This window comes from Megascapheus bottae, chromosome 16, assembly GCF_031878675.1.
Source record: "Megascapheus bottae isolate mThoBot1 chromosome 16, mThoBot2.hap1, whole genome shotgun sequence".
Classification (NCBI taxonomy): Eukaryota; Metazoa; Chordata; class Mammalia; order Rodentia; family Geomyidae; genus Megascapheus; species Megascapheus bottae.
In genome coordinates, this window is record NC_143524.1 from 41981024 (window position 1) to 42004661 (window position 23638).

The 23638-nt window shown below is 36.3% G+C and overlaps 2 protein-coding genes and 1 pseudogene across 2 annotated transcripts; 2 read left to right on the forward strand and 1 right to left on the reverse strand.

Annotated features, from left to right (window-relative positions):
• Nucleotides 1-3150: 3150 nt before the first annotated feature.
• LOC150053378 (olfactory receptor 51G2-like) lies at nucleotides 3151-4108 on the reverse strand (annotated as a pseudogene).
• A 9709-nt stretch (nucleotides 4109-13817) lies between these two features.
• LOC150053379 (olfactory receptor 52D1-like) lies at nucleotides 13818-14762 on the forward strand. Its single transcript, XM_090349061.1, has one exon. The coding sequence runs from the start codon at nucleotides 13818-13820 to the stop codon at nucleotides 14760-14762; it is 945 nt and encodes a 314-aa protein (XP_090205187.1).
• Nucleotides 14763-20517: 5755 nt separating this feature from the next.
• On the forward strand, nucleotides 20518-21465 carry LOC150053380 (olfactory receptor 52D1-like). Its single transcript, XM_090349286.1, has one exon. It carries the CDS (start codon nucleotides 20518-20520, stop codon nucleotides 21463-21465), a length of 948 nt encoding a protein of 315 aa, XP_090205412.1.
• The last annotated feature ends 2173 nt before the right edge of the window (nucleotides 21466-23638 follow it).

Sequence of the window (23638 nt, forward strand, 5' to 3'; positions counted from 1 at the left end):
AATAGAAGGGTTACAGTTACATTCGCCAGATAGAAGGTGCATTACTTCACATACATTGATATCTCTTCTCATGATTTTGTCCCCATTTTCCTTCCCCCACTCCCTCCCCTCATCTTGTTTTACCCTCTTCCCTATCCTATTTCAAATAAACATATATACAATATACCAGATAACAAGGTAAGATACTGTAACAATATGAGAATAACCAAGGGACAACAAAATAGATGAGAAATAGCATAGTACATTAAGAACAACAATCACACATTATGTAGCTCTTGTTTCCATTCTTTTATTCTTGTAACAGTTTTAATTGTTATTATAAAGATTGTGTACAGAGGGATTACAGATAATGAGAACATTTCTTTTTGGACAATGTCACCCTTTCCCTTTCTCTCCTTCCGTTTTTCCCTCCCATTTCCACCCAGAAGTTGTATACTTCATTTTCAACATAGTGTCTAGTGAGTACCGCTGCAATATCTGTTCACCCTTTGAACATCCATATCTATGTTGAATAAATGTTTCCAAGTGTCTTTGTTGATGTACATTTTATGAATATAAAGTAATTATAACTATGCTTTATAAGAGCCTGTTAATAACTAAAAAGTTTGATCATCAAAGTGTATATAATCATTTAAAATGGTTTTACCAGTACATAAAAATTTTAAGTTTATGTGATACTTATAAATAATGGAATTCTATTCTGCCATCAGAAAGAATAACATCGCCCCATTTGTAAGGAAAGGGAAAGACTGTTAAAAAATCATATTAAGTGAAATAAGCCAGACCCAAAGAAACATCGGCTCATTGGTTTTCCTCATTTGTATTAATTAGTACACATCTAGGACTCTCCTAGCAGAGGTTTACAATAGCTCAAAACCTAGGTACTTAATAAGTTCATATAGGATGAGACTAAATGAAAGGAACTCTAGGATATGGAAACAAGAGCTTTATCTTGTGACTGTTGTTCTTGATATACTATGTTATGTCTCTTTTCTTTTTTTCCACTTATGGTTAATCTCATATTGTTATTGTATCTGACTTTGTTATCTGGTATATTGTATATATGTTTATCTGTTAATTTGAAATAGGAAAGAGAAGGGGGAAAACCAGATGGTTGAGGGGTGGGGGAGGGAGATGGGTGGCAATGTGTGTGCACCCACTACCTGGCGAACGTAACTGTAACCCCTCTAGACATGACCCTAACAATAAAAACAAATTGAAGTTTAGAATCTCATAGTTTAACTGTACTTTTAAAGCAGCACAATTGACTTTTGGAGCACAGCCCTTACAATATGTTAAATGCCTATAGATTTAAATTATATCCTGAATTTAAAGGTCATATCTGAAAGATAATCATATATAATTGATATGATTGATGGTAATACTTATACTCACAAGATCCTTTTTAAATTCAATTTCATTGTAATTATGCATTATATTATGAGTTCTGTCTTATTTTGATATTCATATATGTCACCTTACTTTCATCTCAGCTGCCTGAAACTAATTATATGTTTGTGTGGTTTATTTTATTGTGCCAAATGTGATTTGATGTTCAATCCAGGATTTTTAAAATGTATATCTAAACAGGTCATTCCTTATTTTTTCTTTTATTTTCAGGATAACGTATAAAGGGGTTACATTTACATTCACCAGATAGTAGGTGCATTACTTCTCACACATTGATACCCCTTCTTATGTTTTTGTCCCCCCTTCCCTCCCTCTATTTTCTCCCAATCATCTTGTTTCTCCGCCTTCCCTTCTCTATTTCAAAAAAGCAAATAAACATACATACAACATACCCGGTAACAAAGTCAGATGCAGTAGCAACATGAGATTAACCATAAGGGCAAAAAAAAAGAGAAGAGAAATAACATAGTAGTACATTAAAAACAACAATCACACAAGATAAACCTCTTGCTTCCATATCCTAGACTTCATTTCATTTAGTCTCATTCTATGAGGTCATTCTTTATTGTAAGATTGGATTATTTGCAATTTTACAATCAGTAATTGAAGAGAGATGTTTTATAGTAAATCAATTACAATTTATTTATATCCTGTAAATTACTAATTAGAGTAACATATGAGAAAACAGATTGCCTGTTATTAAGTCCTAGGCAGTAGCAAGAACTAGACAAGGACCACAAAGTATTCCTAAGCATTTTTCTTCTTGATCTATTTTTTTCAATTTAACATGGTGTCAATCTACAAATTAAGAATCATCACACAATAAAAATTGAAGATATATTTATCCTCATATATTGGTATAAGGCACAGATGCACATTATCTAGATTTCATATTTCATACTACCATTAACTTGTAGGTACTTACATCTCAGTTACACTATAGTTTGCACAAAGTTATACTAAAATAAAAGTTAAAACAATATTTTACCAATAATGGCTTCATAATAATATCTGGGAGTTTCCAAAATTTTCAGCTTTAAGTTTCTATGAAGTTAAAAATATTTCCAAACCTTATGTATGAAGATTGTTGCTTTCGATTCCTGAAGAAGCTAAACTTCTCCAGAAGAGGGGTGAAGATGGCATATAAAACTTTAAAAGCTGTTCTTTCTGCTAAGAAGTGTTCTTGCTATACGGGGTCTTTTATTATTCCATATGAAATTTTGGATTGCCTCTTCTATTTCTTTAAAGAATGACATTGGGATGTTGATGGGTATTGCGTTGAATTTGTAGATAGCTCTTGGCAAGATTGTCATTTTCAAAAGCTTCTTCTCATACATCATGACAGTTTATAAATTTCTGAATCACAATATGATTTTCTATCAAGGTAAGATTTTAGCATTTATATATTAAACCCAAGTCATTAAAGAATAAAACATAGCATATGAACTTATGACAATTATTACAGAATATTAAACAATTAAAGTTGTAATTTCAAAACACGATGTGTAGTATTGTGATAAAGGCTCAACTTAGAAAGAGTGTAAGTGATTTCCAAAATACTCCTCTGCAATTTATGACACCTACGCTGGGTCAAGCTCTCTTGTCCCAGTAGATGCCACCACTATTATTCACAGCCTCTTTATGGTGGTTGGTGGGCCCTACTTCTACTTCTTGATTAGTCTTTTGTTGGTGACCAATAGTTAAAGCACTGGTGTCATCCATAGCTTTCTCAAGACATGCCTACAACAAAGTGGAACGTATTTTCCAGGAGGAAATCAGGTGAAGGACTCCTTGACGAATCTGCTTGTTCTTCACACTGTATATGATTGGGTTGAGCACTGGTGACACCATTAAATAGCTGTGAGCCATAAAGATGTGAACAAAGGGAGATGAATGCTTGGCAAAGCGATGGACAATAGATAACCCGATCATGGGCACATACAGAATGAGCACAGCACAGATGTGGGATGCACATGTGTTAAGTGCCTTCAGCCTCCCCTCCTGGGAGGCGATTCTTAACACTGAGTGGAGGATGAAAATGTAAGATACTAAAATACCCAGAGAGTCCATTCCCCACAGCATAGTAATCACAATCATCCCATAAATTACATTAAATCTGATGTCAGCACAAGCAAGGCGAATAATGTCCTGGTAGACAGTACGAGTGAGATAGGACATGGGACTGACAGAATGGAAAAAAAGCCAGACGGGCTAGAAGTGGAATTAGTGGAATAGCACTTCGAAGCAAAGCTGTAATTCCAATCCGGGCAATCAGTTTTGGGGTGAGGATGGTAGCATACCGCAGGGGGTGGCAGATAGCCACGTACCTGTCAAGAGCCATGGCCAAGAGCACAGATGACTCAGTGAAGGAAAAAGTGTGAATCAAGAACATTTGGACCACACAGACACTGAAGGGGATCTCCCTGGAAATGGACCACAGCACGCGAAAAAGTGATATCATTGGGGTCAGAGACATGGCCATGTCTGTGAGAGAGAGCATGGCAAGGAAGTAGTACATGGGCTCGTGGAGCCTGGGATCTGTCCGGACAATGTGCAGAATCAGGCAGTTGCCTGTTATGCCAACCAGATAGAGGAAGCAGAATGGGATGGAAATCCAGTGGTGATATTGTTCATAGCCAGGGATTCCGGTGAGATAGAAGGTAGAGGCCAGAGCACTGCTGGAGTTTGAGGCTGCCATACTGTGGATGATTTGACCACAGTCCAGCTCCACAGTCACACTTTAGTGAGAACCTATCTGCTTCTAGGTGGAGAGGGAATGAGTAAGAGAAAGAAAGAAAAATCTTTCATAGGCTTACCTCAAATCACTCACTCATCTACTCATTCCTGCTTCATCTTCTCCCATTCATTGCTGGTGGTTTTTTTTTTATTTGTCAATTTGGTAAAGTACCTCTTTAACCAGGATCATCACATCTGACTCATAGATTCAAACTTATTCCTTTTTGGTCAGGAGAAACACCTTGTATTATGAAAGATAAGCTGTTCTTCACAATCCTACTTTTACAACACTTGCGAAGAAACTGATGATACATGAATTAGCAACCCCTGAGATAGATTATGCCCCACCATAAGAACATATATTAGTATTTTCTCATATGATTTGCATTGTTGGAAAATGTCGATTCACTCTCAGTCTCCTAAGTCTCAATAAGTAAACCCTAGGTATTTGTTTTATAGTTACAATTTTTCTAGGAAATGAAACATCGATAAACAAGAATTTGAACATGTAAATTCCAAGATAAATACAGATTCCCTGATTCCTTACATTATTAAATTCTATCCACGTATTGTGTAAATCAATGTCCCCATTTTCCCACCATCTTACTCCCTCTGTCAACCTCGTAGTCATCCCAAATCTCGTTGCCCTGACCCTGAGCCTCTATGTTTATTCTTGCCATCTCTTACCATTTCTCATCCCTTCTTTATGTTCATTCCTTTATAGTGTTACTTATGATCAAAATACAGAAATCTTTTTCTTTTCCACTTCACTGCCTGGTTAGCTCTGACCATTTCTTTGATTTTTGTATCCTTTGTCCTTCAGGTCTAAGAAGATATAAAATATGAGGTCTAATTGAGTTATGTGGCCCTGCAGTTGATGCGAAACATAATTGTCAATGATTTTTTTCAACGTTTAAGGACTAAATTGTTTACTGTCTCCTTCTTGATAGTATTTCTCTGGCTCTCCAGTCATATCAGCCTACATTATATTCTGATTCCAGTGTTGCACACATTTTTTGTTGTTTCGGTATTTTTCTTTTTTGGTGCCAGTATTGGAGGTTGAACTCAGGGCTGTGTTGTTGCCATTTAGATTTTTCATTGAATGGTAGCATTCTACTGCTTGAACCACAACTCTGCTTCTGGCTTCTGGAAATAAGAGTCTCACTGACTTTTCTGCCTAGACTGGCTTCTCTCTTAACTTTCTGAGCATCTGAGATCATAGTCATGAGCCACTAGCACCCAGCATAAGCATTTTTTGACTATGGAAAAAAATTTTTTTTCTATATGTATGAAAGATGCTTCCTGCAACAACTGAAAAAAAACTCCACAATTTAACAGCATTTAAAAAATAAAGCAGGTCATTTTTTAAAAATGAATATTATCATATGAAGATAAATAGATCCTTATGCATAGTGACAAAAAATGCTACCACTCTCAGCCCACTGCCAGCATCTGCTACAAATTCATGACAATAGAAGAAATGGACTCTTCATGGTCTGTTATGGAAAAAAATAGCAAGAACTGTCCTCTTACAAAGTAATCTATGTTGATAGTGAGAATTATCCATTTTGAATCAATTTCATTGGAAGATTGAACAGAGCCAGGGAAAAAATTTCCTTCTTAATCTTTTTCTCTATCCTCTGCCCACCCTAGGTGGTTTCCATTCTATCTGGTGTCATTTTTCATTGTACTTTATTGTCAGGGTAACGTATAGTGGGATTAGGGTTATATTCTCCAGGTGATGGGTACATTACTTCTTGAAAATTGATACCCTTTCCCATGTTTTTTTTCTTTTTTTAATTTAATTTTATTCTTTATTGTTGGGATAATGTATAGAGGGGTAACAGTTACATTTTCCAGGTAGTAGGTGCATTACTTCTCACACATTGATACCCCTTCTCATGTTTTTCTCCCACTTCCCCTCTCTTCACCCCTCCCAATCACCTTTCCTAGAAATGTTTTCAATTTGGAACGACAAGTGCTAACTAGACAAGGACCAAGATCTTTGGGCACTTCAGTGGGCTGTGAATGTCAGCAGCTGCCTTACTGTCCTGGGGCTCCCACAACAGACACATGCGCTTTAAAACAGATGTGTTCAACAGTGAGTGAACTCATAGTATTCAACATCCTTTTCTATGGAAGCACTGCTTGATTTTGAACACGCATATCCTATAGCCTCACCTTCGTCCATAGGGACTTATGATGTTGATTACCTTCAACCTGGAGGATGGAATTTGGCAGGTTTATAGTTTATATAGTTGACGGTCTAAAGGACTTGGTAAGTGGGATTAAAACCTTCTGAGTTGTAATAATGGAGTCATTTAGAAACACTAAAATAACGGTTGGCACGGGATCTTCCACATCATCTAGTGAAATGCCAATCTCATTCTGAAATTTCTCAATTATATCTGAAAATAGCCCTTGATTCCATGTAAGCAATTTGGACATTGACACAGAACATTTAATCCAGAAGCTCTTAATAAGACTGTCTACCCGAAAAACAGGAGTCTAACTTGCAAGCTACAAACATGAACATGAACAATAATAATATTTTGGTAAAATTATGTCATTAACCATAGCTGAGTACCTCACCTTTCCTGAACCAGCTTCTGGGTTTCCTCAAACATTTGCTATCTTAATTACTCTTTGCTTTCTCATACTCCTTTCTCAGTTTTCTTATTTCTGCTCACTTACTTTATTATTCCCAGGTCTCGTATACTTGATACAAGAGTTTTTCTTACCATGAGTGGCCATTCTTTTCTTGGGGATTAGAATCAAGTTGGATTAATAAAGCTGATTCTAGTCCTTAGAGACATAAAGCCCCAGGTTAAATAGGAGGAAATAGGAGGCAGTGGCTTTAACCCTTTTAGTACCAATAATTCAGTTTATAGCCTTCAAAAGTCCTGTCTCTACTATATTCAGATTGCAGAGTGATGCTACAATGTAAGAAAGAGGTGGGAAATAATACTTTTTGAGATTCTTAGATATTTTTTGCATCAAATTCTGAAACAAGTGACATAATCCAACCTGAGAAGAGATAATGGTTTACAACTCAAACATGAGAGGATAAAGAAGAACTTTGGATAGTTGTGCCTATTAAGAGAAACTTAAAGACTTAAAGTCTAAAGGAGAATAGAATTTATATTCTAAGTTCTAGAAATGTTTGTGCTTAGTTCTATATATTACAATCTAAAATGAGATCTAGTTACTTTAGTTGTTTGTCTCAATATCACAAACTAAACAATAAATCCAGTGTTGTCACTAAGATCTTTTGCTTCTCCATTATGAACTTTAAATTGTGCCACAGAGTTCTTCCAAGGCATAAAATAACAGGACTTTGACACAGATTAAAATGTATTTTACTCATAAACTACTTTGTTAAGTAACCACAGTTTTAATACTTATCCTAAAAATTAAGAAAGTGAGGATTGAGTTTTATGGAAGGAGTAAATAAGGATGTTGCAAGGGTGACATGATCCAGATGCACTGTATTTATAAACTGCTTTGTTTGATGGCAACGCCTTCATACAGCAAGTTCATAATAAAAATATTCAAAAATTATTTGGACATTTTTATTTGATTATAATACACTTTTTTCTCAACAAATAAAGTCCTCTCTATGCTTGTTAGTAATATTGACTTTCTAAATAGCTCTCCTTTTTAACAATTAATGACCTCAGAAAAAGTAACAGCAATTGCAAATAAAATTTAGTTAATTCACTAATGTAAGTCATCATCCACTAAATATCTGTGAGAACTAGAATTCATTTATACCTTATCCTAAGAATAAAGTTTGTATGTTCACCTTTACACATACCCCCTCTTGTGAAAGTACCAAAAAATAAATTTTATTTATTTCCCTCACTGGTACAGACTTTCTTTGATGCCCTCCACTGTAACATTATCATCTCAATCCTGAATTTGTTACAGGTGGTTGACAGTGATGGCTGTGGCTCCTGGTAAAGCCACTGACTAATTAACATGGAGATGTGAAGACCAGGCCAGTGTCAGGGAAAACAGCATGTTTGAATTATTTTTTCAGATTGTTTGTGTATTTTTCAGAGACATCATATGCAGGTTCTCTTGTTCTCTCTGGTTTCTACTTGGAATCACTCATAAAAGGAAATTGTGATACAGACTATCATGCAGCAAAACTGTGTATTCCCCTCGCCCCTCACTGTGGAAGCTCTTCCTGGTACTCTCCTTTCCCTGTGCAAAGGGAAAACTCCCCTCACATGCTCCTTTGCTGAGTTTTGGTAAACGCTTCTCTCTAGTTTTATCAAGTCTAAGAATGGCAAGAAAGGGCCTACCTGAAACACTGTGTACATTTTCATCACTCTGACCGTATTTATAAGGCCCATCTACAAACTCTTTTGAGTTTGCCTCTTTTGCACATGAAATCTTTTCTGAAAAGGAAGTCAATATAAAGGGAAAATATCTTCTTCACATACAGGAATATACCTCTCCAGAACTTAGTTTCCATCAATTTCTGTTTATCTTTAGCACTGTCTTCAAAAATATCATATGTTAAAACTTAAAGCTATGTAACTTTTGCCTCCATTGGTTCCTTATAAGAAGTCTGAGATCCTTTTTCTTAGAGGGAGAGGATTGAATGTCTCTTTCCCCACAATGGAATAAGATACTTAAGTCATCATCATCATCATCATCATCATCATCATCATCATCATCATGCGGTGCTCAACTAAAAGAAAATTTCCAGTAAATTTGAATATTTACTTTTTCAGCACTCACGAAAAAAGTGTGGACTAGTAGAAGTATAGGTTAGATGGAGAGCAAGTTACCTAAAGAAGAGCGAAAAGAAGTCCTTCTTAAAAAGGAAAGTTCTATTCATTTCCTATAATCTGATCTGTTCCTTGGGTTCCTTTAAGTTAAATGTTTTGATCAACTAATATATCATCAAAGGACTGAAGAAATTATTTATGTCTTCTTTTTCTTAGGACTTTAAAAAGTGATGGGAGGAAATTTCTGAGACTTTGGTTTTTTTCCTTCTCAATAATAAATGGGGCTCCTTGGGGAGTCTAGGCACACCTGGGTCACTTTTCTGGTCCCTAAGAGGCTGTAATTCTTAATGTGCTCCCTGAAAAACTAGCCAAGTGCAACTATGACAAAGCTGTAGCTTCTGATGATAAAGACATGTAAGGTTAAATAAGACAGGACCATCTCAGCATCTCCCTTCACCAAAGACACAGGGAAAGGTCCTGGGCCTTCCACTAAAGCCAAGAAAAACAGAGAACAGTCCAAGACTGGAAAATGAGATGGAAGTTTCCAGCAAAGCAGGTAAGGAGGACATGGTGAAGTGAAGACTGGTATCTCTATAAAGAGTCTATCTTCATAACATTCGTCAGGTAGCAGGTGCATTACTACTCGATCCTTGACACCTCTGTTCACGTTTTTGTCCCCCTTTCCCTCACCCCATCCCTTCCCAATCATCTTGTTTTTCCTCATTCCCTATTTAAAATAAACAATGTCAATTTGGTAGCATTATAATTTTCTCATCGGAATTTCCTTCCATAAGAATGGATGACATCCAGGTGAGATTTTCCTAGCATAAATAATATTGGTAAAAATATGTGACCTGAAAGTATGTATTCCTTATCGCTTCTTCAGTTCGACCTAAGGGCAAGCAACCTAGATTATCATTTGGTATACATGAAAGATGTTAGTTTAAGGCAGGATGTGTAAGGATGTGTAAGGAAAAAAAGGAAGAAAGAAATCCCTTGAAGAAAAGAGAAGATAACTTTGAGTGTTCATTTTTCCATGGATGCTACAAACTAAAAATCATTGAGCATGTAACCCAAATACTTTTCTAGTGTGGAATTTCACCACAAATTGCTCATCGTTGTACATTTATGCATGTGCTTAATTTATTTTTATTTTCTCTTTGTTTTTCCAGTCCTGGGGCTTGAACTCAAGGCCTAGGCACTGTCCTTGGACATTTTTTGCTCAAGGCTAACACTCTGCTATCTGAACCACAGCACCCCTTCTGGGTTTTTCTGTGTATGTGGTTCTGGGCTTCATTAATGCTAGGCAAACACTTGACCACTAAGCTACGCTTCCAGCCCTTTTTATTCTTTTTCTTAAACCCGATAGGATTATGTCAAGTTTAGCTCTTTACTTTCTTTTCCTTTCCTTTTTCCATTCTCTTTATCCTTTCCTTATTTGTTTTTTTTTAAACTGATAGTGGGGCTTAAACTCAGAACCTTACACTGATGCTCAGTTTGCTTCCTCATGACTGGCACTATACCACTTAGCATCCAGCCTAGCATTTTGCTGGTTAACTAGAAATGAAGTTTTGCAGACTTCTTGGCTCAGGGTAGCTCCAAACCTCAAGCCTTAGATCTCAGCTTCCCACATAGCTAAGTTGACAAATATGAGCCACTGACACCTGGTTTGGCTTTCTTTAAAATGGATGGTATTTTTAAAACCCTAGTTATGATTCCTACATACTATCTTTCTCTCTCTCTCTCTCTCTCTCTCTCTCTCTCTCTCTCTCTCTCTCTCTCTCTCTCTCTCTCTCTCTCGGTTTCTAGTAGTGAGTCACTCACTCTGCCCCATATTTACATTACCACTTTTCTCCTGTCTTGTATTTTAAATCTACAATTAAAGGGTTTTTTGTGTTTAAAAATTATATACTCACATTAATTTAGATGATACATTTCTCTGAAATTCAGACCTGGAATTAAACACATGGAAGGCACACATTCTAGAATTGTTTTATTTTGAAGAGTTTTTAGTCATCAAACTTGATATGATTTTAACCGAAGAACTATTTCTCGAGAATAAATTTAATTATACAACTCTGGGTATGGTTTATTCATTCTTTACTACAAACTATGTCATTTGTTGAAGTACTTATTCAAATAAATATTGAACCAAATCAATATCTGGTTTCATTAGAAAATTATTTTAGAATTTCTTTGTATTCACATTCATTGACAAGTGAGAAACTTGCCCATGTGCACTGACTGTTGATTAAAACTGAGCAATATGCTCGTGTCTCCTTTGTCTTCTTTTAGATTGTGGAATGATTAACACTTCAAAAAATATTAAGTAGTTGTACAAAGAGATTACAGTGACACGAGTCAGGTTATAAGGATAATGTGTGTTGATTACTGTCACCCCTCCCACCATTCATCCTCACTTTCCCCTCCCAACAAGTCATTCATGTAGTTCAATTTTACATAAAACGTACACTGAATATAAAGGCTGTATTTGTTCATCCTTTCTCCCTTCATTCATATCCCATTATTTGCCCATTCCCACAGAATATGTTTCTTCTTCCTGTTATTTATTTTGTCAACCAATTGTACAGAGTAGTTTCACCATTGGACTTCTCCCCAAAGTATATCAACCTTTATTCAATTTGTGTGCAAATACACAAAACTCTGTATATGTTACCATGTATGTTTGTATTTTGGAGACAGGGTCACCTTGTGTCCTGCTTTTTTTTAAATTTTGTGATGCCTCCTTACTTCAGAGATTACAGTTCTGGACTACTGAGCCAGGCTGCTGATAACATTTTAATTCTTTTGGGTGTTAAGAATATACCTGTCAGAAGTGACAAAACTTCCATCTATTTCCTGGTGACTGAGGACTCTTTCTGATCCTACAATAACAGTGATTGAAATTGTAGTGGTTAATTGTAAGCATTCCACTAGCTATATCCACTACTGTCTATTCCTACTTTGAGGCCCCCTCCCTACACTCTTGGGTTCCAATGTCTAAGCTGTTCCAAGAGATTTTGGTAAGTGTTGTAATGTCAGAACTAGATTTACATTGATGAATTCTACAGTCTCTGCTGCACCTATTGAATATTAGAGTCTAATCATTTGTTTATTGGTAAAGATGAAGAAAGAGGAGCCTTTAAGAAAAGCAACTGGATGTTAGTTAAGAAAAATGATTTTTATTTGCTATGAAATAGTTACCCGTGGTAAGAGAATGGCTCCTTTAGGTAGAAAATTGAAGTGAGTATCCTGGTTTACAAATGTTTGCTGTTACTTTAAACAGTAAATGGAATAATTAAGTAATGGAATAATTAACTCTTAAGTTTGCTATGAATTCAAATGCAGCTATAATTTTTGAAAATCTTCCAAGTATTAAAATTATTAGCATTTAAGGAATAATATGACATACTTCTCTAAATAGATGAAGCATACGGGAAATGAGAACATTTGAAAGTTGTTTGAGGTGACTGAAAATGACAAAAATGATACCATAATAGAATGGTTAGAACATTACATCATTAGAACATTACTTAGAGGAAAAATAAACATAGTGTTTATTTTCAAACAATTTTTATAAATGAGTTATATTTCATATCCATTCCTCTTAATATATAATTCCCAGACTGATTTTAATGCCACAGAGTTTTATTTTACCAAAATATGTACAAAGGACTACTTGTGTGTGAAAGTGTGAGAGTGTGTGTGTGTGTGTGTGTGTTTGTCTATATGTGTGTCTGCGTGTATCCATCCTGGGTCTCCATCTCAGGACCTGGATAATGTCCCTGAGTTTTCTTGCCCAAGGCTGGTGCTCTACCACTTGAGCAACAGATCTACTTGGCTTTTCTCTGGTCACTTAGAGATAAGAGTCATGTGGATGTTCTTGTCCAGGCTGGCTTTGACTTTTGGTCTTCAGAATTCAGCCTCCTGAGTAGCTAAGATTACAGGGATGAGCCACCAAGTGCTCAGCTACTGAGGAGCATTTTTACACTATTAAGGTAAATATAATGCACAGGAATTTCTTTTGTCAATTAATGTGTATGTTTATTGTCTAATCTATACATTTTGAATCACAACCAGGCAGTCATAACAGTTAGACTACACAGCCTCACATATCAGAAATGGATACAAATTGACCTCATAAAATATAGGAAACAATGATGGATAACGAGGACTGAGCAGATTGGCCAATGTTGACCAAACAGTTTAAAATAAGTTTAAAGGATGTGTGGTGCCACATGGTAACAATAGTCGCTTTGATGAATTGTATGCTTGAAAATTGCTAGGAGAGACTTTATGTGAACTCACCAAAAAAATAAACATATTAATTACTTCCAGCCAATTTTTCCACACTGCATACATATCTAAAAATAAAATTTTATGTGAACTTGTATAAATATATTTGAAATTTAAAATATAAAGAAATTACAAAAAACAACCTGCCTCTCTCATACATAAACAGGAACAATTCTTTGATCTTTTCAGTGGAGCCAGTGATGCTTTCTGATTGTGATTTGTTTTAACTTTTTTTTCCATTTTCTCATTTTAAGGGCTCAAAATGCTTTGAAACAAAGATTATACATCCTAGCTTTGAACACTTTGACTCATACAAGTAAAATACATTTGTCCAGATACTCAATCACATGCATAACTTCTTACTAGGATTTTTATTATATCACTTCATGGGAGACTATTTTTTTTCATATTTTTATTGTAATTTCATGGGAGACTATTATCAGTGGTTTGCACCAGCTTCTTTACTATTCTATTATTGATTATCTACATTTTGGATCGAGTTCTGTTTTGTAGTTATCCTTCAACAAAAATTGTCAGATATTCCACATAAATTGCAAAATACTTAAGCCCGTGAATGGACAAATGCACAGACAATAATCAACTCTCTACAGCTAAACACAGCCAGTTTTCATCATGTCATTGTGGAACACAACTAGATTCCATCCCAATACCTTTCTTCTCCTTGGGATTCCAGGAATGGAAGCCATTCACAACTGGCTGTCAATCCCTTTCTGCCTTGTTTACCTGGGTGCTCTCCTGGGAAATTTCTCCATCCTCTATATTATCAGAATAGATTCCAACCTCCATGAGCCCATGTATTTCTTCCTTTGTATGTTGTCTGTATCTGACCTGATCATCTCAACTACTGCCATGCCTAAAATGCTCAGCATTTTTTGGTTCCATGACAGGAAGATCTATTTTGAAGCCTGCCTTTTACAAGTGTTTTTCATTCACTCACTATGCAGCATGGCTTCTGGGTTTATTTTGGCCATGGCCTTTGACCGCTACGTGGCAATCTGCAATCCGCTGAGACATTCCACCATTCTGACACATAGAGTCATCCGGAATTTGGGATTAACCACTGTTTTCCGAGGGATTGTCCTTTTCAGTCCACAGCCATTCATGCTTCGATGGCTTCCGTACTGCCGAACTAATATTATCCCTCACACTTACTGTGAATTCATGGCTCTCATCAAGCTTGCTTGTGCAGAGACGAGGATCTGGCGAATATACAGCCTAACTGCTGCCTTCCTATCCGGGGGGTTAGACTTCTTGCTAATAATATATTCCTACGTACTTATCCTTTACACTGTATTCCGTCTTCCATCCAAGGCTGCTAGGCTCAAGACCTTGGATACCTGTGGATCCCATGTGTGTGTGATCTTAGTGGCCTACACTCCAGCCTTCTTCTCTTTCCTTACTCATCGGTTTGGTCACCATGTTGCACCCCATATCCACATCTTCGTGGCTAATATCTACCTCCTTGTCCCACCTCTGGTGAATCCGATGATCTATGGCATAAGAACAAAAAGAGTCAGAGAGCGTTTTCTCCAAGTTTTGATGGCTCGCAAACTCTAAAGCAACCAAATCACCTTTCCAGGATTTACGAAAACAAAACAAGAAAATGAATCTCTTGAGGAAACATGAATCTCTCTCTCTCTCTTGTTTATGCCTTGATTAGATTGTCTTCTTAGCTAATTTTCTTAGAGATATTTGATTTAGACTATTGTCCTTGGAATTTTTGCACCATTGTAGGATCTTATTAGCTAATATATTTGCTTCTACAAGACTTCTTTGGTTCAACCAAACAGGATTTGCTGGAAATAATGTAATCAATTGACTATCTCTATCAGCCTTTCATTAAATTACCAAGCGGGGGGAACTAAGGGGAGCAGAAATAGTGAAAGACAAAAGAGTGGGTGACAGTGGTCAACAAGAAATGGACTCATTACCTTACTTATATAGCTGTATCTCCTCTGAATTTCATCTTTGCAACAAAATAAAATTAAATTAAAAAAATGAATTGCCTTTCATTTGTAGGTTTTAACTGACAGAGCTTTTGATATATTCTGTAGAATATGACAAAGATGTAATTTTTAACCTTTGAAAATAGTAATGTGTTGGAAAATGAATATCAGGTGACTAGGCAGATGAAAAAAATCCCTCACAATCTGCATTCTACATGTCTCCCTGGACTTTTGGGACACATTGTTTTACTATGCATAATTCAAGTAGAAGATCTGAATAACATTCTTCTCCCTCAAATACTTCCCACAATAAATTAATGGCATCCAAAATTATACTATCACCTTTCCTCCTTTTGTTTTTTCTACATGATTTCAGTTGGCTCTATTCTCAATGCATATTATAAAATAAAGAAATTTTCTGTTTCTTTGTCATTCATTGTTCTATTAGCTCTTTGTGATGACTGTGTCTTTTTCCCTTTTTAAGTGTAACCACTAATATTTATGTAGAAAATTTTGTGTTATGTCTTTATAACTAGTAACACAGCAATCATAACAGTCCTAATGATAACTGAGATAGGTTTATCTGTAGGCCATAGTAGCATATTTACAAATCTCCATTTCACCTAGAGTATTTGTTCCAAAGATTAGTACAATGTACCATGAGTTATATTCCTCTTGAATTTTTTGTTTTGACTTTCAGAATGTGTGAAGACCAATATGAGTTTCCAGTGTCAGGTAGCACATGATTCCTTTCTACTGAATGCTATGGGATCTCACACTTTTTCCTTGAGAAAAAAAAAGTTGTATTCTCATTTCTTGTCATATAAACTTCTTTTGTCATGTCCTGTTTTACATAAAATGTGCTATTCATAAGATCCAGATAAACACTCTCCAATGAAAGGAATTCTTTTTCCATCTCTACAAGTAAGTCCAAGAAAATACATGGATGCCCGAGGAAGGCCTCATCAATAGAAATGTCATTACACTGTGTTCAGTTTCTATCCTGAAACACTCCAAATCCACTGACTAAAGGAAAAGCTATGACTTTAAGAAGAAAATTATGGAATTTTCATTTCATATATATTTAAGAATATATTGTAGTCTCTTTACAGAAAACACATGTCAGAACTTATGAGAATTATGGAATTTCCTGTCTAAAACTAAAACTGAAATTTAATTGCCAATGATAGTCACAGCATCAACTTTATATTTTGAGGACATGCCCTGTTTACTACATTAAAAAGTGTTATTGTGAACAAAACCTAGATACATAAGGCCATATAGAATGATGCTAAATGAAAGGACCTACAGGATATAAAAACAAAAGCCATATAATGAGTGATTGTTGTCCGTAATGTACTATCTTATCTGTCATCTCCTTTTGCTGTCCCTTGGTTATCTCATATTGTTACAGTATTTCACTTGGTTATCTAATATATTGTGTCTATGCGTATTTGGTTATTTAAAGTCGGATAGGGAAGGGAGGAAAACAAGATGAGGGGTGGGGGGGGGAGGGAAATGGGGAGCAAGACCATGAGAAAGGGTATCAATGTATGTGAAGTAATGCACATTCTATCTGGCAAATATAATGTAACCCTTCTATTAATTACAATAAAGTATATGAAAAACTGTTATTGTGAGGATAGTTAGTTCTCTTGGAAGTAGGCTACTTATAAAAAGGTGAGTTTGGCATGATTTTTCTTTTGCCCATGAAGGCTGTATGCTCATTGCTATGTACAAACTTTTACCTTACTTTCAAATAGTGACATGACAAAGTGGGATGTAATACTGCTTTAATGTGGTTCAAATAGCTTTTTCTCACATAAGATTATTTGCTATCTGAAAAGGATTTGTATCTTGTAGTTTAGAGAAAGGTTCTTTTTTATTATTTCATTATCAGAGTGATGTATAGAGGGGTTACATTTACATTTTTAAGGTAGTAAGCACATTACTACTTGAACATTGTTACCCCTTTCCATGTTTGTCTCCCACTTTCCCTCCCCCAATCTCTTCCAAGTTGTAGAATATATTTCCAACATATTGTTCTGTGACTATCACTGTTACACTGGTTCATCTTTTGTCCTTTGTCTCATCATCTTGTTTTTCTTCTTCCCTTCCCTAATTCAAATAAACAAATAAATGTATATACAATACATCAGGTACCAAATTTAGATACAGCAACAACAGTGGATAGACCTGAAAGGAAAGAAAAAATGTAAAAGAGAAAATAAGAAAAATAAAAATACAAATAAGAGTAAAGAAATAACTTCACATAGTACATTTAAAAAATCTACAAGGATAAATTCCTTGTTTCACTATTCTGCACTTCCTTTTACTTAGCCTCTTTCTATATAGCCATATGCACATAGCTTTTGAGCTATTGCACTCCTCTGCTAGGAAAATCCTAGACGCTTATGAATTATTATTTATGAGGGAAACTATCAGCCTATGTTTCTTTGTGTCTGGCTTACTTCACTTTTCCAAATCTTTGGGAAATGTTCTTTACCCAAAAGGAAAGAGATTTCTTTACCACCTTTAACCTCTAGTCAGTGTGTTAGTGTCAACTCCAGCTCCTGTTGGCTAAACATGAACACCATGTGGTCTTTAGGAAGTGGCCCCCTGGAGGATTGGGAGCTTTGAAGTCCATAAAGAGGGGAATAAATCAAAAAATACAGGGCAGAAAGAACAGCAGGCACAGAATTATGAGATCCTCAAAAAGGTACAGTACAACTCTTTGAACAATTGTATTACAGCAAGGATAAGATTATAAAATATTTTGCCAAGAACTGTAATTTCTACTAACTGACAGTGGTTAGCTAACACATATTTGTCAGACATTCCAATTTTGAAATAAAATAGTATTAAAGCTGTTAGAACAGGATATGCCATCTGATCAGAAACAGCTTCGAACAAATAATTATCATTTGACTCTTACTCAACATTAGAGGGTAATCAATCACACTAACTTCTCTAGGAGGAAGGCTATATAGGAGTAAGGTAAAAAAAAAAGTGCCTTCTTTGTTGTGCTTTTTGTTTATTGTTAGGCAGGAACAAGATATAGCCAATGTTTTCCATCTACTTCCTCCCTCTTCAGAACCTCAACTCTCTTAGTTAATGTTACTCTGAAAAGATGAAAGCATTCTGAATGTTTTCAGAATAGTGAAATAATAAAATGACTGATTCATCCACATTTTAAAATTTATATCGAAAATGTATATCGAAAAGCACAAAGGCCAGGTGCAGTGACTCACACCTGTAATTCTAGCTACCCTGGAGCCTGAGAGGAGCCTGAGGTCTAAGGATCGCAGTTTAAAGCCAGCACAAGCACTGAAGACCATGACACCCTTATGTCCAATTAATCACTAGAAAATGGGAAGTGGGGAGTTAGGGCAGTAGCCTTGAGCTGAAGAGCTCAGAGACAACACCCATGCCCAGAGTTCAAGCCCCAACCCCCCCCCCACCAATAAAGAAGCACATAGGACTCTCTCATATATGTATTCTTCTTATGTTTCACTGTAAAAATATTAAATTACTAAAGTTGAATACATTATTATTACTGATGCATTTATATTCAGACTAATAAATGTGTAGATAGAAGAAAGTAAAAAGTATGGAAAGAATTCCATATTGAACATTTCAAGACAAAAAAAATGAAACTCAGAGTTCTTCTATTCCCTGTCAACCAGTTCACTCTGATTTTTTGTTTAAAGTTCAGAAAGTCTAGCGATACCAAAGGTGCAGTAATAGCTTTGCTTTTATTTCCAAATACATTGTGCTAAATCATAGTAATACCTATATGCAAGAGGATTTACTGAGAGCAATTTAATCTCATAAGAATCAAGTACCTTAAATGACAACATATTAAATGCAACAGTTTCATGTTGATGAACCTATCAAAATGTATAAAGAAGGCAGAGAAAATGCCAAATTTCCTGAGGTAATATACTAAGGAATTATATATAAAAATGTCATTTGACCTAGAAACTACTAAATGCAAAAGCAAAGGGAATCATCAAGAGATACAAACAGTATTTTTTTAAAGAAGCATATTTGGGGAGATGACTTAGGGAAGATATAGAAAAATATTCACTGGGAAACCTGGAAGAATTATTTTATTATGTTATCCAGTGAGGAAACTGGATTGTGTCACATTGTTGTTTAGACACTTTACAAAACCAGATTGGCTGTGGAATACTGAATGAATAATTCCAATAGTTAGTTTATTATTTCTTGCTTTATGTTAGCTGATGTTCAAAGTTATTAGCATTTTTAATGCAGTCTTTTCCACAAGCTTAAGTTTCCACCATTGTTCATATTTTTAAAAGAAAAATAAAATATAATAGGACAATTAACCCTCACTATTGAGATTAATTCATGTAACAAAAATTCATAAGAGAAAGAACTTATTCTAGGAATATTAGCAATTTAAAACAAGGAAAAATTGCAAGTGATATTACAGCTGGTAATATTTGATTGAATTTTATTGTTCATGAGCAAAACATCATAAAATTCAAAGTCATTTAACCAATAATTTTAGAGAGCATAAGTCAGACTGAAAATTTTCTAAAGAACACTGAGAATATTTGAATCAAACACTTAAACAGTGTTATGCTCTCTGTGTTTATCTCCCCAAAGTTGACCAGATCTCAAAGTAAAATATACACAGGATTCATACTTATAATTTCATTGTTCACCATATTTTTTCATAATTCAAAGCTACAACAAATTTTTACTAAATGATTAATTAACATTAATGTTACATGATAATCATTGCTAACCAAACCTACGTTTTAGGGGATAACAAATGTATTATCATAGGCTTTGACTTATTTCAATTTGGTAATTTAGCTATTTTTATGTAGATGCTGAATGCATATCTACAAAGTCAGTAGAAAGCATATACTCAATTCAGGTTGTAAAGAGTAAACAATACTTATAAAAGTTTTAAAGCATTATGCAAGCAATTGCAACACAATTTATGGAAGTCCCGGCTCTCTAGGTTTTAAGCCCCTGCTGACAAATTATCTTGTGGAACCTGACACTGTTCAAAAATGTACTCATTACCTGACTTATGTAACTGTACCCCTCTGTACATCACCTTTACCAAAAAAACAAAGAACCGGGAACTCATGAGGTTTGTGAGCTCACGCAGTTGGCACATTGTATCGTGGTGCATGGATTTTGCTTATGTCACTGTGGTTTTCTTCAATGTACATTGTAACCTTGAAAGGTTTCTAATGTGATGTTCTGTGATCTTCCAGATTCACTGTTCATTCGTTTTCAGATTGCTTGGTAATGACTTTGGCAGAAAACTTTAGCACCCAAAAGGAGGATTCCATCCACCAACGATCAACAGCCGTCACAACATGCGTCCCGCCAACGAATCTCAGGTCTCTCCAAACACCTTCTATCTCCTGGGCATCCCAGGACTGGAACACCTGCATGTGTGGATCGGGATTCCTTTCTGCTCCATGTACATGGTGGCGGTGGTGGGGAACCTGACCATCCTGGCCGTGGTAAGAGCAGAACGAAGCCTCCACGAGCCCATGTTCCTCTTCCTGTGCATGCTCTCCATCACAGACCTGGTCCTCTCCACGTCCACGCTACCGCGCATGCTCGGCCTCTTTTGGCTGGGTGCCCAGGGCATGGCCTTTGACGCCTGCCTGGCTCAGATGTTCTTCATCCACAGCTTCACTGCCATGGAATCGGGCTTCTTCTTGGCCATGGCCATCGACCGCTATGTGGCCATCTGTGACCCACTGCGCCACGCCATGATTCTCCCCCACGGTCGCATTGCCAAAATGGGGGCCGCAGTGGTTTTCCGGGGAGTAGCCTTCTTCTCCCCACACCCCATCCTGCTCAAGCAGCTGCCCTACTGCGGAACTCGAGTCATCGCCCACACCTACTGTGAGTTCATGGCCGTGGTGAAACTGGCGTGCGTGGACACGGGAGCCACCAAGCGCTACAGCCTCAGTGTAGCCTCTGTCATCGGGTCCTGCGATGGCTTTTTCATCGCTCTCTCCTATGTGCTAATCCTCCGTGCAGTCTTCCGTCTTCCCTCCCGAGAGGCCAGTCTCAAAGCCCTGGGCACCTGTGGCTCTCATGTCTGTGTCATCCTCGTCTTCTACTCCACAGCTGTCTTTACCTTCCTCACGCACCGCTTTGGGCACAACGTGGCTCCTCAAGTTCATATCTTCATTGCCAATGTGTACCTTCTGGTACCACCCTTTCTCAACCCCATTGTCTATGGAATCAGGACCAAGAAAATCCGAGACCGTGTTCTTAGCTCTCTGAAAGTAAAATTTGCCTGTTGATTCTGAAATCTTGTGGGGAAATGGTAGCCAAATCGAGAAGCTCTGTGGTAAACAACTGATCTATTTCATGTAACAGACATTAATTTTCCAATGGATTTCAGACATTGGATTTTTATATGGAAGGATGAGGGCAAGAAATACACATCCTCCAGTTCTAATGAAAATCTGCATTGTGAAAATATTTTGGTGTTCATCTGAATTTTAATGAACTGATTTACAACTTGAGGAATAATGAGTCTTTTCTTGTCCTCATTTTTCCAACCCCAAGGTATAATTGGGAAGATAGCTTGCTTTCAAATAAGGAGAGATTGTGAAAGGAGAAAAACATAAACACCAAAAATAATATTTTAAAAAACTCCCCTGAATAATATGGGTTACAAATTTAAGGAGAATTGTCCCTGTCGACACAAAAATAATTTATCTGTTTTAGTAATATCTGATGACTTCAAATTTTATTCATAAGAGTTGACAGTCAGGAGGAATGTTTCAACAATACAATAATCAAGTCACCAATATGTGAGCCCTCCGTTACCTAAAACCTATTCTCGCTACATTAAATGTAACTTGTGCCTGGTCCTGGTTTACAGCTGAACTGTAGTCTGTTATTTCTTTGACCTTTGCTTTACAGTCAACTGAAGGCAAGCAGAACTTTAAACTGTTACCACATTCTTAACACATTCTTATGGCCAGATCTCATTAAGGACAACTGAATTTGTCCATTCTTCAGGTATGACATGCCATAGGCTGTAGTTCAAGGGAAGGACAGTTTTGTACATAACAAAGTTTATATATTTATGTGGTCATACTACTGGACATATTGAAAATAAAATCATTAAAAATAAAATGTCTTTCCATTCCTTACAAAAATGGAAGTACCTTGACAACTTACTCACAAAACACAGAAATTTCTTCAGATACTCAATATGTATATACTGAATTTCACTGAGTTGACATCATCTTTATACAAATTTAGAAGGTGAAAACCATTATATTGGACCTTCCTTCTGTTTTCTGTCCAATGGAGGAGTCTCTTAAAATGGATATATGGTATCCAGTATCCACAGGGAACTCAAGAAACTAACCCGCCCCAAACCCAACAAACCATTCACTAAATGGGCAAGGGAACTAAAGAGAGACTTATCAAAAGAAGAGATTAAAATGGCAGAAAAGCATATGAGAAAATATTCATTATACATGATCATAAAGGAAATGCAAATAAAAGCAACCCACCTTACCCCAACAAGAATGGCCAAGATTTTGAACTCAGACAATGACAGATGCTGGCGGGGTTGTGGAGAAAACGGAACCCTACTACACTGCTGGTGGGATTGTAAACTAGTTCAGCCACTCTGGAAAGCAGTGTGGAGGTTTCTTAAAGAACTGAAAATTGATCTTCCCTACGATCCCGCCATACCACTTCTGGGCATCTACCCTGACCCAAGATATGATAAGGACACCTGCTCAGCTGCTTATCTCTGCACTATTCACAATAGCCAGGCGATGGAGACAATCCAGATGCCCTACTGCAGATGAATGGATACAGAAAATGTGATATATATATATATATATATATCTCACACACACAATGGAATTCTACATAGCCAAAAGACAAGATAAAATAATGGCATTTGCAGGGAAGTGGATGAATCTAGAGAGAATTATGTTCAGTGAGACAAGTCAAGACCAAAGGAACAAAAGGTGCATGGTATTCTTAATATGTGGCTATTAGATCCAAACAGTGCAAGAGCGAGGACTCAATATTTGCATACCCAATGCTATGGACATGGTATTGGAAATATAAACACAACTACATAGACCTAAAAACTTATGACTCTATAGACATAATGTTTTATTACATTGATTAATGCATATCTATGATATACAAACCCTTAGCCTAATTTTGATTATATTCTAAAAACTAAGTACCTGTGATTGTATATATAGAGATTCCCTTCTTGAATCCTTGTTTGTTAAACATGTCGTTTGAAATATGATGTAAAAATCAATGTTGATAAATTCTAAAAAAAAAATAACCAGCCAGAAAAAAAGGGTTAAAGGCATTGCTCAGCAGAAAAGCATCTGCTTAGCAAGCACAAAGCCATGGGTTCAAACACCAGTACCACCAAAAATAAAATGCATTACCTAATACACTGCTGCACACTGTTTGCCTGTC